This window comes from Cryptomeria japonica, chromosome 4, assembly GCF_030272615.1.
Source record: "Cryptomeria japonica chromosome 4, Sugi_1.0, whole genome shotgun sequence".
NCBI lineage: Eukaryota > Viridiplantae > Streptophyta > Pinopsida > Cupressales > Cupressaceae > Cryptomeria > Cryptomeria japonica.
This window is the reverse complement of record NC_081408.1, coordinates 363,381,118-363,397,100: the sequence shown is the minus strand read 5'-3', so window position 1 is coordinate 363,397,100 and position 15,983 is coordinate 363,381,118. Positions and strand designations below refer to the sequence as shown.

Genomic DNA, 15,983 nt, shown 5'->3' with positions numbered 1-15,983 from the left:
CCGTACGGTGCCGTAGGAAAAAAAAAAAAAAACGGAAAATTAAAAAATATAAAATGCTGTCGTATGGAAATAACAGTACAGTAGGTTCGTACTGTCGTACGGTACGGAAATTTTTTTAAATTAAAAAATCTATACGGTCGTACGGAAAAGGCCATACGAACGTGCGGAATTGAGTTTTTTTTTTTTTTTTAAATTTAAAAAAAAAAAATCCGTTCGGTCATACGGAAAAGGCCGTACGGACGTACGGAATTGAGTAAAAAAAGGGGGCGGGGCGTACAGAAAAAAAGTTAAAGTTATTTTTTTTGTCATTAAGTGTTTTATATGGCATGAATACTCAAGAAATTGCCAAGTTAGAAAATTGTCGAGTTATAAAGACGTCTGTACGGACAAATCAGCTACTTGCCAGTTAGAAAATTGTCGGGTTATAGTTGTACAATCAAATCAGCCGTACCACATTAGCAAGGCAAATCTGTACAAAATGAAAGACAGTTAAGGCTCGCAACAGTTACAAATCGAACCCCAGACAAGGAATTTTTATTTTATTTTGATTAATGGCAACTGAACCTAGGGGATTGAAAAAGCTAGACTGGAGGAAGAAATTGCAAGAAAGAGAAGAGCAAACCAAGAAGGAAGCCAGAAAGAAACCTGTTGTAGCAATGGGCGACCAAGACAAGGGCAAAGCAATTGCACAGGATGCAGGAAAGGGAAGAGTTACGTAGGTCACTGCAGATACAATTCTATTCGAGGGTTTGGCTGGAACGGTGTGCAGGCAATGGTGGGAAAATGCCACGAGCCCGTCAGATATTGAGGTAAAAATTGAATTAGCAAGAGCTAGGGTCCATGATGCTATTCAGATGCCCATTTTTAATATTAAGGAATTCGAACCTTGCCTATGACAAATGATTAAAACATATGATCCTGAACTTCGCACATCGTCATTCAATTTCCAGCACACTGACATCATTGTTTCATTTAACTCTGATGATTTTAAGAGAGTATTTGGCATTCTTGACAAGGGTAAAAAGATTGACAAAAAGGTAACAAAGTTGTCCGAGGAAAGAAGAACCCAACTATTAAAAGAAATGTGTAGGGACAACTTGACTACAGAAGAATGGAGTCGCATCCTGGATCCGAAGGGAAGAGGTCTGAAGAAGACATTTTTAGAATCTAGCATCTAGCAATGTTTACTTGACATAGTACAGAGCAGGGTGACTGGCGCCAGCAGAGCGTCGGACGCGGCAGTACCTATGATCGCATTGATGGCAGGACTCAGAAAGGGCACGGTGTATGATTGAGCCAGTCTACTGTCAGACAGAGCCCACGACTGTATGATGCTGAAACATAAAGTATTTTATATGTCACATCACGCTATCCGATTATTTTTAGATTCCGTGCGGGTACAAGTGCCACCACACCGTAGAGGATGGCAGCCGCGAGATAGCATCGACTCCCTTAAGCCAACTATATTTTATTGGTCAGAGCTGGATATTTTGACTACCATCGAGGGACAGACTAGCAGGAAGAGGAGGAGACCGGTCCACGTAGTGGTGTCGGCCAGTGACACGGATTCAGGACGACATAGCACTAGTGAGGAGGAAAGTGAGGGGTCGGATGATTCAGAGGAAGATAGCACCTTCAGGCTTTCACAGACCAAGCAGCCAGTACCGCCGCAGGAGACCCCCACCACTCAGATAGTATCGTTGGCAAGTGTACCGAGGGGGCATCGTGGAATGCCTGGAGGGGGAGCTGGTAGGACCGGCCAGGTGGTATTTACTCCAGCATTCCTGACCGTCGGAGGAGAGGGAGGACCATTGGCATCATCTGGAGTCACAGTGGGTACCATCTCTACCATCCCCATACCTAGGTTTGGTCAGATGCATCCTCCGCCTCCACCAGTCCAGCCACCGCCAGTCACAGCCAAGATGACGACACCAACGAGTGCACCAGTACACATGCCCGTCATCCTGATGGAACCTAGGATAGAGGAGGCCTTGAGGACGGTCGAGGAGAGGTCGGTGGGGGACGATGTCGATTCATGGCTAGACAGATATGCAGCTCTACCTTCATCCCCACGCAGGCAGGCACCACCCACACCTTCCTACCCTTGTATTCCTTCCCCTCCAGGGGTTATCGACTTGGACAGTGGCACTAGAAAGCAAGGCGATAGAAAGACACCGCTGGTGGAGGAGGGGGCGGTATCACTGCAGCAGCAGCATCAGGTTGGACGGATTGGAGAGGGGAGACCTATTGCCATGGTGCAGTTCTTAGCCAGGATGGAGGAGGAGGTTCAGTTACTGGTTGCCTTGACAGTAGAGGAGTCTGTCGGACAGCTCACTTTGCGGAGACTCCTTGCGTTTGCTACATCTGGAGTAGCAGTGGCATTTCAGCAATGTTTTGAGCAGCATGGATGGCCGACACTTGATCTTCCAGAGATGCGAGCAGAGTGGCAAAGCCAGGAGGTGGTCGGAGGGAGTCAGACACAGTCTGTGGTCAGACGGATTGAGCAGGCTGTACGAGATAGGTATCTCGAACTTCGAGAGACTCAGCTCAAGGCGGATAGGGCTCAGAAGGAGTTGGCCACTCGCATCCCTGCATTGGAGACAGAGTTAGAGCAGCAGCGCACCCATGCTAGGAGTACAGATGAGATCCTTGCCACCGTGAGAGGAGAATTGAGTGCCGTGAGGGCAGAGTTGGCAGTGCAGTCAAATGAGAGAGCCTCAGCAGAATCGAGAGTTGCTACCCTGGTAGCCGAGTTGGAGGCGAAGCATCAGGAATTGATGGAGGCAGTGTTTTGAGTGAGGAGTTCCCGGGAGCGGCAGTTGCAGGCTGAGCAGGACCTCTGATACCGGACCGACTAGGTGGTACAGCTTCGGGAGCAGTTGGTAGTAGCAGCCCCAGCCCCTCCACCATCAGGGACACCTCCCTTACCCCCTCAGTAGTCTGTGTGTAGTTGTTATTTTGTGGGGTTCGTAGTTGTTATCTGTTGTAGGCATATCATTCCCATTTTGTTGTCTGTCGTCCGGAGACAACATTTCTTTTTGGGGGGGATGATGTTGTCGGGTAATTAAGCAATAAGACATTTAATGTAATTAGAGTTAATGATGGCAGTTAACCCGTCGGTTGTCGACAGTTGACACAGGGTAACTGACCGGTCACCTTTATATATTAGCGAGTCCTTGGTCATGGGGACAGAGTTAGTATGGTCATTGTCATTGTACTGACATTATTATGAATCAATGAAGATCTGAGTTCCTTTATATTCTGTCATGATGTATTCTGTCATGTCTATTATTTCTGCAATGCATTGAATTACACTTTATTGGCAAAACATACAGCATAACAAATTCTTTTAAAATTCAATGCAAATTTGACAATACTGAAGCAATGATATTGCTATCAGGGTTCAATACTGAAGCATAAACAGAAAGGTCTTGCACACACATGAAAGGCAAAAAATAAAAATAAAAAAATTAACGAGGAATGTAAGATGGAAGGGCATTTTCTAGTTGAGAAAGAAACATGACCATCAGTTCAATAAGGAACTAATCTACTGAAAAATCAAAGCTCTGCGACATACCTATGTTGGATATCCCATCCAGAAGGTAAGAAACGAGGTTTCACTGCTTCAACAAAAACTGTGCGCCATCGCTGACAAAACTGTCGAATGCCTTCCTCACCATCCTTCTCCAATAATTTATCAACTACTCTTTTTCCATGTGGTCCATGACCTAATAAAGATATCTTCTGTGATCGCTTGGAGGTTGTAGAATTATTTGTCATGGGTTCCACAAACACTTTATCAATATAATCACATCCAGCTGCATGCATCATCTTTGGAGAACTTGAACAGCTGTTATACGAATGCTCTAAAACAACATCACTTCTTGTGTCTTCAGCATAAATAAAACCATTAAAATCTTTTTGTTGCTCACTGAAGTCTCCTTCAAGGCAACCATTTTCGTTTGAAACAGAGTCTGACTCTTTTTCAGTGCAATGAATGGACTCTTCCGCATGCTCATTTAAACCTGAAAACAAAGAAGCCTCAACTTGTTTATCTTTATTAGTCTCACAGACATAATCTTGAAGAGTTTCACTCTCTTCATTGTCTTCAACAAAACATATATCTTCAGATTCCATAACAGCTGGTGAAACTGCACCTATCTCTTCTGTGGCTGAAATCCTTTCTGACATAAGGGCCTCAACATGCCTGCCTCTGCAATTATTATCCTCCAGTAAATCAGAACTATTTTTAGTATCGTTTATAACCAACCCACGCTCTTTTCTTAATCGCCTTTTCTCTCTGGGACCCATGCCAACAAGTAAGGCAACCTCTAGATCTTTGTCAGTAATATCCCTACCTCCAAAATAAGTTTTGATAACCTGCAGTTTATCAACAGTGTGGAACAAAATTAAATGAATTTGTAAAATCATTGTTCAAAATAAAGTCAAAAAGCACTATAAATTTTTCCTTTTGGTATAATATCATGGGAAGAAAAGCCTATAAGAATAGATACATAAATGTAACCAAACCAGCATGCAAGTGTTGTATGACAGTATCCTGTGATAAAAAAACTTAAACACGGCAACTATCCTCATGTTCTGAATCTTACCATTGAATTGCATTCAAGTAGCACAAAATAATTGCAAACATGCTAACAGCTTATGACAATTTAGAATTCAAAATAGAAGTTTAACAGATATTGTGGTTTTGTTACAGCAAATGTATGAATTACCAAATTAAAAATTACAAACACATGTAAGAGTGTTCTCAAAGAAAGCTTCACTGCAACTGTATGAATAATCAAATATAAATTAGAGATATATATTGCATTGTGCTCAAAGAAAGCTTCTGGTGACATAAGTTGCTAATAAGAGGACTTGAATCTGAGACTAAGATGAATTGAATCAAATATTCAAAATTGGTGATTTACAAAAGTAAAAAAGCATAGAGAACAAGTATGCAAACAAGATGACTGTAATGTCTCATTATGTTCTCACTTATGGAATACGGACAATTATCTTGCGAAGATCAATTGCAAGAGACTTCTTTCCTTCAAGTCTCAATTATTTCTATCAATTATGATGTTTGATAACACTTAGGATGCTTAAGTATACAATTGATAAGATATATATAATAGTATTAATCAAAGAATAATAAATATATTGGATATAAATCACTGATATATCTGATATAAACTGATGACAATTATGCAAGGATGATCTGGATGTTAGCCTTCTCTGATTTGATAATGGAAGTATGCTAATTTGTCCTCCAATCACCTATAGCGATGAATTGCTATTTCTGATTTCAATCTTAAGTAGATATGAGAATGGTATCGCTTGAAGCAAAATGTTGTGTTTCAGACTTGAATATAATACTTGCAACAAATATTAATGGTGCTGTTTCTAATATGAATGTGGAAGCCTGCAACAATGATCATGCTCTCTCTGATTTTAATCCTGAAATGTATGCAACCTGTTTTGACACAAACCAAAAGATGCTCTAATGTGCAGATCCATGTAGGAATACAAGAATAAAATAAAAACCAACTTCGATGCCCTTCTGATTGAGTATGGTTCTTTACTAAATATCTCATAATATGGAGCGGTGGCATCCTTCCACCCGGAATAGACATATCCTTCTTTGTTCATGACCCTTCCTAAATATGAATTGCATCCCTTTTTAGTTTTATGTCATTAACGGCTGAGGATTAGTTAAGGGCTATTGATTGGTTTACTTACTGCCTTCATGATTAATATCGATACTCATCATTAATTATTCCAAGTCATATGACTATTGATTCCTCCCTTGTATGGCGATTATGGAAATGGATTCGCTATATGCCAATTGGTCATTAATGAATTGCTATTCTTTTTATTAACATCTCTGTTGGTCTTACCGATTACAGCTTTGATATATTTCTTATTGTGATCACAGGCAGTCTGGAGTTGATCATTGTCGTCAATGTTCCTTATTAATCTCTAAACACACTTGTCGCTATCTCTTGGCACAGTGATGAATCGATATGCTGCTGATCGAGCTAATTAATTAACCTTTCTCCTAATTAGCGATAATAATAGATTGACTTTAGCAATCTCTCTTGATGAATCATTGTCTAATAAACTCTTTAATTATCCCCCAGGACTGCCACAAAGCTAATCATTGTTTTGCATTCTTTTAGATAGAGTCGCTGTTTAATAAATGCTTCCATATACCTCATTAATATCATTACTTTGGGCTTCCGTGCCATTGCTTGCCATCCATGTCACTGCTTTGTAGACAAGGCCTTATCTCAAATAACCATGATTGTTCATTCTCTTTTCTAATTGCTGATCATTGTATTTATGGTCAACCATCTGAGTATTGCTATTACAAATTTGAATTTTCTTTCAAATTTGTCTCCATAGGAGATTTCACAAATTTGAGTGCCCTTAACCGACTATGCTTATAGAACTAATCTTAGTATGTATGATTGGATTAGACAGGGACATTACAGTGACATAAGTGTGAAAATGTAGAAGATAAAACAGAATGGTAAAATTAGAAGTTGCAACCTAGAGTGTAATGTCCCCTACCTGATCTATTTAAATATACTAAAATTGATGGATTTTCTTCAATAAGTTATTAACAAGTGCTTGTCTATTTTCCTCATTAGCTGATTAATTTCATTATTCATAGTTCTTAATATAGATATCAAACCCTGCTACTACTTCAGTTTTAAGGGAGAAGGGTTTACATATGTTACCAAAGCGCTTAGAGACCAACAACAATAGGTTCCCTCAAAGTTTACAGATCCAAGCCCTTACCTATTTTGGGTCTATACCCTCACGGCTTATTGGTCACTGATCCCCACCCTATCTTGGGACTTAACCTATTGCTTGGATTTAGAATGCCCCTCTTTGGAACATCTCAATCCCATCTTCTTAAATACGGAAAGTAATAACATGATTTAGACTATAAGTATATATATTTCTTATGTATTATGAATACGTATATGAAATTAAGTATGACTATCATACATATTGCAGTCCATATTAGTATTACTATTAATTCTGCATAAGAACATTATTGGGCTTCATATATTAAGGATACTTATTAAACACATCCCCATGCATACCACCAAGAACAAGGATGTTACTGCCTGTAACTTAATAACAGTTCTGATCTGATCTGATCCATGGTGCTCTTACTAGATGCTTTTGATTGCTTTCCTTTATATCTCTCAATGTGAGGGAGAGGTCACACCTCTTCATCATGTATTCCCTTTGGCAAGAGACACACCCTTTCACCATTCCCTTTAATAGAGTGCACCTCTTCATTATTTCTGCCCTTTGAAAGGGACACAACCTCTCATAATCAGATCTGCACTTATTATTTAAATTAGATCTGCACTTCTCATTTCCAAATTATCCCCCCTCTCATATGAGGTTCTCTTCTCCCTTTTATATCTCATTGTTGAGGGAGTCACAACTTTTCCTTTCATGTCTTTTGACTTTTCCTTAACTTAATTAATTTTTAATTAATCATATTTAATTATATTATTTTATATTTTAATTTAATTTTAAATATTTTAATTTTATTATTATCATTTATTATTAAATTTTATTTCAAAGTGAGGACATTACATAGAGTATTAGAGAGAATACAAACAAAAGGATTTTTGAGGGGAACTCATGTCTCCAAAAAACAATCGTGTGCTATATCTGCATTTCAGGAACTCCGAAACATCTACAAGTTTCAACGAGAAACTCCAACAGCATGTAATTAGAATGAATTAGAACTGCAGTTGATTAAGCACAGAATTTAGACAAAATAAGGAAATCAGATCCTTTATAATACAAAAATATTACATGAATAGTGAGAAAAATAAAGACAAAATTTTCTATGCCTGTTTCAGCCTAAGATGTCAAATAAGCACAAAAGAATAAGCAATACATTTCTACATGAATATTTAATAATGGATGAAGTTGTTGCAACAACTCATCATCAAAAGAGTTTAGGGGCAATGCCTTCTGTAGCATGTCCAGGAAGAGATTTGATGCATTTCAAATTTTCAATAGTTTACTTTAATATAGCAGCCACGGGGGCATATATTGCATTGTCCACCAACATTTCAGTGTTAATACTATGGACAATAAAATATATACCAATCAAGATGGTGTTGCAAGAGTAGAGAATATGGGCATACAGAAAATTGAACTGTGGGCATTGGAATTAACATTAGGAATGAATAATATAGAATGCATGTTATAATCCCTGTGAACAATCTGGTTAAGAATGCAATCTGATGGTGATGCATGCTGCATAAACTACAGCTGCATTATTATAATCTCACTCCTTTTAACATCTAATCCTTCAAAAAATAAACCTCAAAAACCATTCCAACTCATGAAACTATAAATCTATTTGGCAGTTGCTCGTTTTAGAAAAGCACCAGTATCTTCTCATATGCCAAACTAAAGCATCTTCTTCAATTACACTGTGCTTATTAATTATTCAGTTTCCATTAGATGGGGGATTTTAGTTCATGTACTACATAATGAAAACATATCAGATCATTCCAAGAAGGATTCCCAACCTTTGATTTGAAATGCATTATTCTATTATATAGGTGACCTGATTTTTTATTGTGCAGTGCAGCTATTAGATAAACTAATGCCAATAAAACTTCATTTACAGTTTGCATATATTCATTGTACTATGCTATGGACCCAGCTTAAAACAAGTCCTGACAATCAAGAATGGTGATCACAAACCTTGTGTCACAGCTATGTACTCATTCAGTTTCCATTAGATGGGGGATTTTAGTTCATGTACTACATAATGAAAACATATCAGATCATTCCAAGAAGGATTCCCAACCTTTGATTTGAAATGCATTATTCTATTATATAGGTGACCTGATTTTTTATTGTGCAGTGCAGCTATTAGATAAACTAATGCCAATAAAACTTCATTTACAGTTTGCATATATTCATTGTACTATGCTATGGACCCAGCTTAAAACAAGTCCTGACAATCAAGAATGGTGATCACAAACCTTGTGTCACAGCTATGTACTCATTCATTAATCATTGAAAGTAACAACAACTTGTAGAGCAAGCGCCAAATAAACTATTTGATGGGCAAGCAATGCTTGCTATCAAGATCTCCATGGAATACAAACAATGCATGTTGGGATATGAGTATGATGCTTAAACAGCATAAAGTGTAAGAGGCCTTGGTCAATGCAAAACACTACTGCAACACAACAAATTGACAAATTGACCAAGATTGCTCTTGAAATGCTCTAGATAATACAAAATTAATGGTAAGGTATGGCAGTGTAACAAACACTCAACAGTTGGGCATCATAGTCCAAATCATAGTTACAAGACTCTCCTAGACTTAATGAGTCCGGAGGCAAGCCAAGTTAAAAGAGGCTCAGTGACCCGAGACTCTGGTTTGGGCAAGTCTTCCAAGACTCGCCAGACTCGGCGAGTCCCATGGTTAAGACTCTGCCACACAGCTAGAAGTAAAAAGCAATGAAAGAACTTAAAAGTCTTCAGCAACAATGACTTGGCATGGGTTGATAATTTGGATCGAGTGGTAGAGGCCATAGCCATGGTAGAGGAGGACAAAGCACGAGGAGACCCCTTGGATATTGGTGTGGATGTCACTAAGCCTAAGATAGGCTGATATCATGATTGCATCATTATCTAGGGACCTATCTTAGACGCACATGCATAATGGCTAAGGGGCCGAGTGATATAGGCTCCTCTGCCATAGGCTTCTAGCTTTTGTTTGATATTTGTTTGGATCTTTTGATGCCATGGATTCCATATTCCATGAGTTTTGTATACATTTGACACTATTTATATACCCAATGTGTTATTTCATTCAGCTAAATTGTGTTTATACTTATGTGATTGAAGTATACTTGTGTATTTGATAAAAAATAGCTTCTATTTGATAAGATTATTGTATTTTAAAGGTTTATTTATTAAAAGGTGCATGAAACAAGCTTTCAAATCCTTAAAAATCTCTGAGTTTATTGGTTTTCTCAATTTTTTGAGTTTGTGCTGAGTTTGGGCACCGATTCCGAGTCCACATCAAAAATCAGGTTGCTAAGTTTGGTCCGAGTCTGAATCTTGTAACACTGGTCCAAATTGTGTGCCATTGTGCAAGTCATGACTTTTGAACCCTCAATAAGCTCAATACTTGAGAAATTTGCCACCCAAGAGTTCAAGAATTTGATAAAACAAGTGTCAAAAACAAAGCAGCACAAGGAAAAGAAATACCAATAGCTTTTAAGGAAATTTGTAGACTGAAGATAGCCTAGATATGCCTCTTAGACCCAACAGTGGAACTCAAGGTCAAAAATAAGTAGAGCACAACACACTTAACTAGGCTAGTATAGCCATTGAGGCCAAGCCAAACCCATCAAAGAAGATCCTTTTCCCTTATGCCACATCCAATCTGAAATTTCCAATGAAATCTCAGAATGACATGCAAGATGGACAAATAAATGAGTTCTTGATTTGGCTTGAGCCCATCTACAAGATGATGTTGTTGGGGAAAAATTAAGCAAGACATGGAATATATAGAGTGTTGTCCGTATTTTTGTATTCACAAAAATGGACAATCCCTTCAAAACATTTTGTTAAAAAATGAAAATTTTACTCTAAGGTGTTGGTTGTAATTAGGGCCAGCGGATTCCTATTGCCTTAGGCAACATTGGAATCCGCCCCCCTTTATATAGGGCTAGGCCCATCACCACTCGGCACTTAAGGTTGCTCACCACACACTAATATAAAACGCCTCCTTGATAGGGCCGACCCCATTAAGGCAAATTAATGGAAAGCAATAAAATAGTTTAAAGGTTAAAGGAGGCCGACATGATTAGGGATCTACTTGTCACCTATAAATGCATCACCTTCCTCTCATTTATATCAATCAAGTTTCATGCAAGTAAAGCAATCCTTGGTGAAGAGCGAAATTTATCAAAGTCCTTTATAGAGGCAGCGAACTTCCACAGAGACAGCGAACTTCCATATAGAGGCAACGAACTTCATAAGGATTGCAACCAGCAAATAGCGAACCTCACATGTTGTAGCAGATCCAAATAGGAGGGTGCGAACTTGATCTAACAGCAGCAGATCTTACCTTGAAGGCAGCGAACTCTCTTAGAGACAGCAGATCATCATACAAAATTGAAGACTCCAATAAAAGGGCTGTAATCAGATAAGGAGGACTATAACCTAATTATTCCTCCCTCATGGTGACTGTAAAAGCAGATAAGTGTATAACTTCCTATTGAATTCTAAATCATAAATCAGATCTGAGGATCCTTTGGCTGGGTTTTTCCTCCTAGGAGGTTTTCCTAGGGTAACTGTGCATTGTCTTTAGTTTTTCATTTCCTTTATTATGCCTAAAGTCTGAAAACTAATTAGTTAATTAATCTAAATCTAATTTTTTGAGTTTTATGCAATCTGAAAGTACTAAAAATAACATGGTATCAGAGCTAATTGGTTAGATTAATCTTCAGATTTAAAATTCAGTTCACCTTTATTTCAGTTTGCTGTAGTTTTTGCAAATCAGGTCAATGGGGCTGAAAGTTGAAGATAGGCTTGATGGGAATCTAAATTTTACTGCATGGAAGGTTCGAATAAAGTTGGCTCTCGAGGAGGAAGACCTCCTCCAATTCATAGAAGAAAAAGAGCTAATTGTGCCATCGGATGCTGCTGAGTTAAAACAATTCAAAAAGGATGCTATCAAGGCCAGGAAGATCCTCATTGATTCAGTCAAAGATCACCTCGTCACCTCTATTGCTTCATTCACCACTGCAAGGGAAATGTTCAGCCATCTTCAAGGTACATATGAAGTTAACAATCTTAGTAGGGCAATTACGTTAAGACAACAACTACTTAATATCAAAATGGCTAAAGAAGACTCTATTATTTCCTACTTCATGAAAATTTCTGAACTTAAGAATCAGCTAGGATTAATTGGTCATATCATGGAAGACAAAGACCTTGTCATGATTGCTCTTAATGGCCTTCCCTTCTCTTGGGAATCATTTATCCAAACCATAAGTGGCCGGTCTGAGCTACCTTGTCTTGATCGTCTTAAGAATGACTGCATCCAAGAAGAGTCTCGCCTCTTCACTAGAGGTCAATCCAAGAGCCCTCATGTAGATGAGCATCACATGCTCGCTGCCCAATGCAAGAAAAAGGGTAATTGGAAGCAACCTTATCCTAAAAGAAATAGGGAATCAAGACCTTTTAGTTCCCAGCACCCTTGGAAGAAACCAAGAGATACTTCGCGTGTGCGATGCTTTAGATGTGACAAATTCGGTCACTATGCTAAGGAATGCCAGTTTAACCCTAACCAAAGTGAAGCTAATCTAAATGAAGTTTCTGAACACAATGATGACTTCCTATTCATTTCTGCCCTATCTAGCAGTATTCCCTCAAATAGCAATACATGGTTGATTGACAGTGGTGCCTCTAGACACATCACAGGTTACTGTGACCACCTTTCAGGTCTTGTAGAAAAGGATACCAGCCTTCACGTGGTAATTGGTGATGACGCTCGTTATTCGGTAAGAGGTTCTGGTTCTACTTCTCTAAATTTAGATTCTAGTATTTCATTACATCTAAGTGATATACTGTTTGTTCCTGGAATTAAAAGAAATCTAATTTCCATTTCTGCCTTAGAAGATAAAGGTTATCAAATTGCATTTTCTGAAGGAAAAGTTCTTGCTTGGTCTAAGAAAGCTAGTTTCAAATCTGCTCATATAATTGGTCATAGATATGATAGTCTTTATAAGCTCTCTACTAACCCTATTCAAGCCCTCATTAATGAGGTCCCGGAATCCTGTGAACTATGGCATAGAAGACTTGGACATCTACATTACCAAGCTCTTCCATCACTTGAAAGGTTAGTCAAAGGTATGCCTAAACTCAGTCAAGTTCATGATAACATTTGTAAAGGTTGTGCTATTGGTAAGAATGTTAAAAATCCGTTTCATAAAAGCAAAAATAGAGCTAAAGACAAACCTGAACTTGTTCACTCTGATTTATGTGGTCCTATGTCTATGGCATCTCCTAGTGGATTTCTTTATTACGTAATCTTCATAGATGACTTCTCTAGGAAAACTTGGATCTACTTTTTGAAAACTAAAGAATCTGACGAAGTGTTAAGTAAATTTAAAGAATTTAAAGCATTATCTGAAAACTCCTCTGGTAAAAGAATTAAATGTTTAAGATCTGACAATGGAGGTGAGTACACCTCCGGAAGCTTTCATGATTTTTGCATTGAATCAGGAATTAAGAGGGAGTTTTGTGTTCCATACAATCCTCAACAAAATGGTGTCACTGAAAGAAAGAATAGGACCATTGTGGAGGCTGCAAAGGCTATGATCCACGATCAAGACCTTCAAATTTTTCTATGGGCTGAGGCTTCTAGAACTGCAGTATATATACAGAATAGATGTCCTCATCGTGCCCTAAAGAACATGACCCCGGAAGAAGCTTTCACAGGTTCCAAACCAGACATCAGTCATCTCAGAATCTTTGGAAGTCCTGTCTATGTTCATATACCTAAAGAAAAGCGATCAAAGTTGGAACCCTCCGGAAAGAAAGGGATGCTTGTCGGATACAGTGAATCCTCCAAGGCATTCAGGATCTACATCCCAGGTCAAAGGTACATTGAGGTAAGTAGGGATGTTACATTTGAAGAAGACATTGCTTTTAAGAAATCGAAAGGCTCTGGTGTTATTGATGAATCTAATGTTAATCAAAATACGAATGTTGATACTAACCCTGAGATTCAGAGGGAGCAAGTTGAACCTCCATCCCAAGAGGATCATGATGATCCTCCTGAGCCCATGATTCCCACTGACATTCCCAGTGACATCATCGTCTCCAAAAAGAGGCCACTTTGGGTAAGAAACACCATTCAAGAAGCAGAAAGATTTGCTGCTCCAAGTGGCACCTTTCGTGAATCTAAGAAACCTCAGGTATTTTCCAACTATGTTTCCTTAATGTGTAATCTCATTGAATCTGAACCTTGCAATGTTGAAGAAGCCCTAAGTCATCATGCCTGGAAGCTTGCTATGGATGAAGAATATCAATCAATTATCAAGAATGATGTATGGGACCTTGTGCCTCGACCCAAAGGTAAATCCGTTGTTTCCTCTAAATGGTTGTTTAAAATTAAACATAATGCTAATGGTAGTATTGAAAAATATAAGGCTAGATTTGTAGCTCGTGGTTTTTCCCAAAAGGAAGGCATAGATTATGAAGAAACATTTGCTTTTGTTGCTAGATATACCTCCATTAGAACGATCATTGCTATTGCTGCTGGTAAGGGTTGGAAACTACATCAGATGGATGTTAAGACTGCTTTTCTCAATGGTGTCATTGAGGAAGAAGTCTATATTGAGCAACCTGAGGGATATGAGATCCAGGATAGATTAACTCATGTGTGCAGGTTAAAGAAAGCTCTTTATGGTCTTAAACAAGCCCCTCGTGCTTGGTATGAAAGAATTGATAAATATCTGTTAAGTCTAGGCTTTCGTAAAAATGATGCTGACCCTAACATTTATCTTAAAATTGCAAATGATGAAATGTTGATTTTAGTTCTTTATGTGGATGACTTATTTCTTACTGGTAAAAATGAACTTATTATTGGATGCAAGAAAGATCTAGCTTCTGAATTTGAAATAAAAGATTTAGGTCTAATGCATTATTTCCTAGGTTTAGAAATATGGCAAAGATCTAAGGAAATCTCTCTAAGTCAAGGAAAGCATACTATTGACATTCTGAAAAGATTTCGGATGATGGATTGTAAGCCAATGTCTACTCCTATGGAATCTAACTTAAAGAAGTTGAGTATTTTTGCAGCTAACTCTGATTTTGCAAATCCATCCGAGTACCGACAGTTGATTGGATCTCTAATGTATCTAGTCAATACTAGACCAGACATATGTTTTGCTGTGAATGCTCTCAGTCAGTTCATGAGCCTACCCAAGCATGTTCACCTGGTTGCTGCCAAGCATATCCTACGATATTTGCGAGGCACTATTGGTTTTGGGCTGAAGTATCCACTTAACACTCCAATAACCTTGGAAGGTTATTCTGATGCAGACTGGGTTGGAAGCGTCAAAGACAGGAAAAGTACCTCTGGTATTTGCTTTAGCTTGGGTTCTGCAGTGATCTCTTGGGCTTGCAGAAAACAATCCTCAGTGGCATTGAGCACTGCTGAAGCTGAGTATATTGCTGCAAGTGTAGCTTCCAGAGAAGCAGTATGGCTTCGTAAGCTTCTTGCTGGACTGTTTGGTCAACCATGGGATCCCATAGTCATTCACTGTGATAACCAGAGTTGTATTAAAATGTCTAACAATCCAGTGTTTCATGACAGGTCAAAACATGTGGAAACTCATTTTCATTATATTCGGGACATGGTACAAAGAGGTGCCATTCAGTTGAAGTATGTCAGCACTGATGAGCAGGTTGCGGATATTCTTACCAAGCCTCTAGCAAAAGTGAAGTTTGTGTACTTCAGGTATAGACTTGGTATTGTGGAAAATGAATCTCCAATGGAGAGGGAGTCTCTAGTGCAGTGATACCTTGTATTGTATAAATCCACCCTCTGCGGGAAATGTAAGGTGGTAATGTAAACTTCTCAGGGAGAAGCATAAACCATCCTCTGCGGGCAATGTAAGATGGTGTTGTAAATGTTAACCACCCTCTGCGGGCAATGTAAGGTGGTATTGTAAACTTCTCAGGGAGAAGTATAAACTTAAAACCATCCTCTGCGGGCAATGTAAGATGGTATTGTAACCTATGACCATCCTCTGCGGGCAATGTAAGATGGTAAGCAAAGGATCCTCTTCACCCTCTGTGAGCAATGCAAGGTGGATCCAGTCTATGCTTGTGTGCAAGCTGGAAGATTATGATTATGATTCTATTCCTTAATTAAGAGGGAGTGTTGGTTG

At 38.6% G+C, this 15,983-nt stretch overlaps 1 protein-coding gene across 5 annotated transcripts in view; it reads right to left on the bottom strand.

The window, feature by feature from the left end:
* LOC131040988 (protein RRP6-like 3) overlaps window positions 1–15,983 on the bottom strand; it is a 337,570-nt gene that overhangs the window by 54,622 nt on the left and 266,965 nt on the right. For 4 of the 5 annotated variants that reach the window (XM_057973963.2, XM_057973965.2, XM_057973964.2 and 1 more), the window contains one exon: window positions 3,578–4,380. In XM_057973963.2, coding sequence (XP_057829946.2) covers window positions 3,578–4,380 — 803 coding nt within the window. The remainder of the gene's footprint in view (window positions 1–3,577; window positions 4,381–15,983) is intronic. The other variant, XM_057973966.2, reaches the window with a different exon arrangement.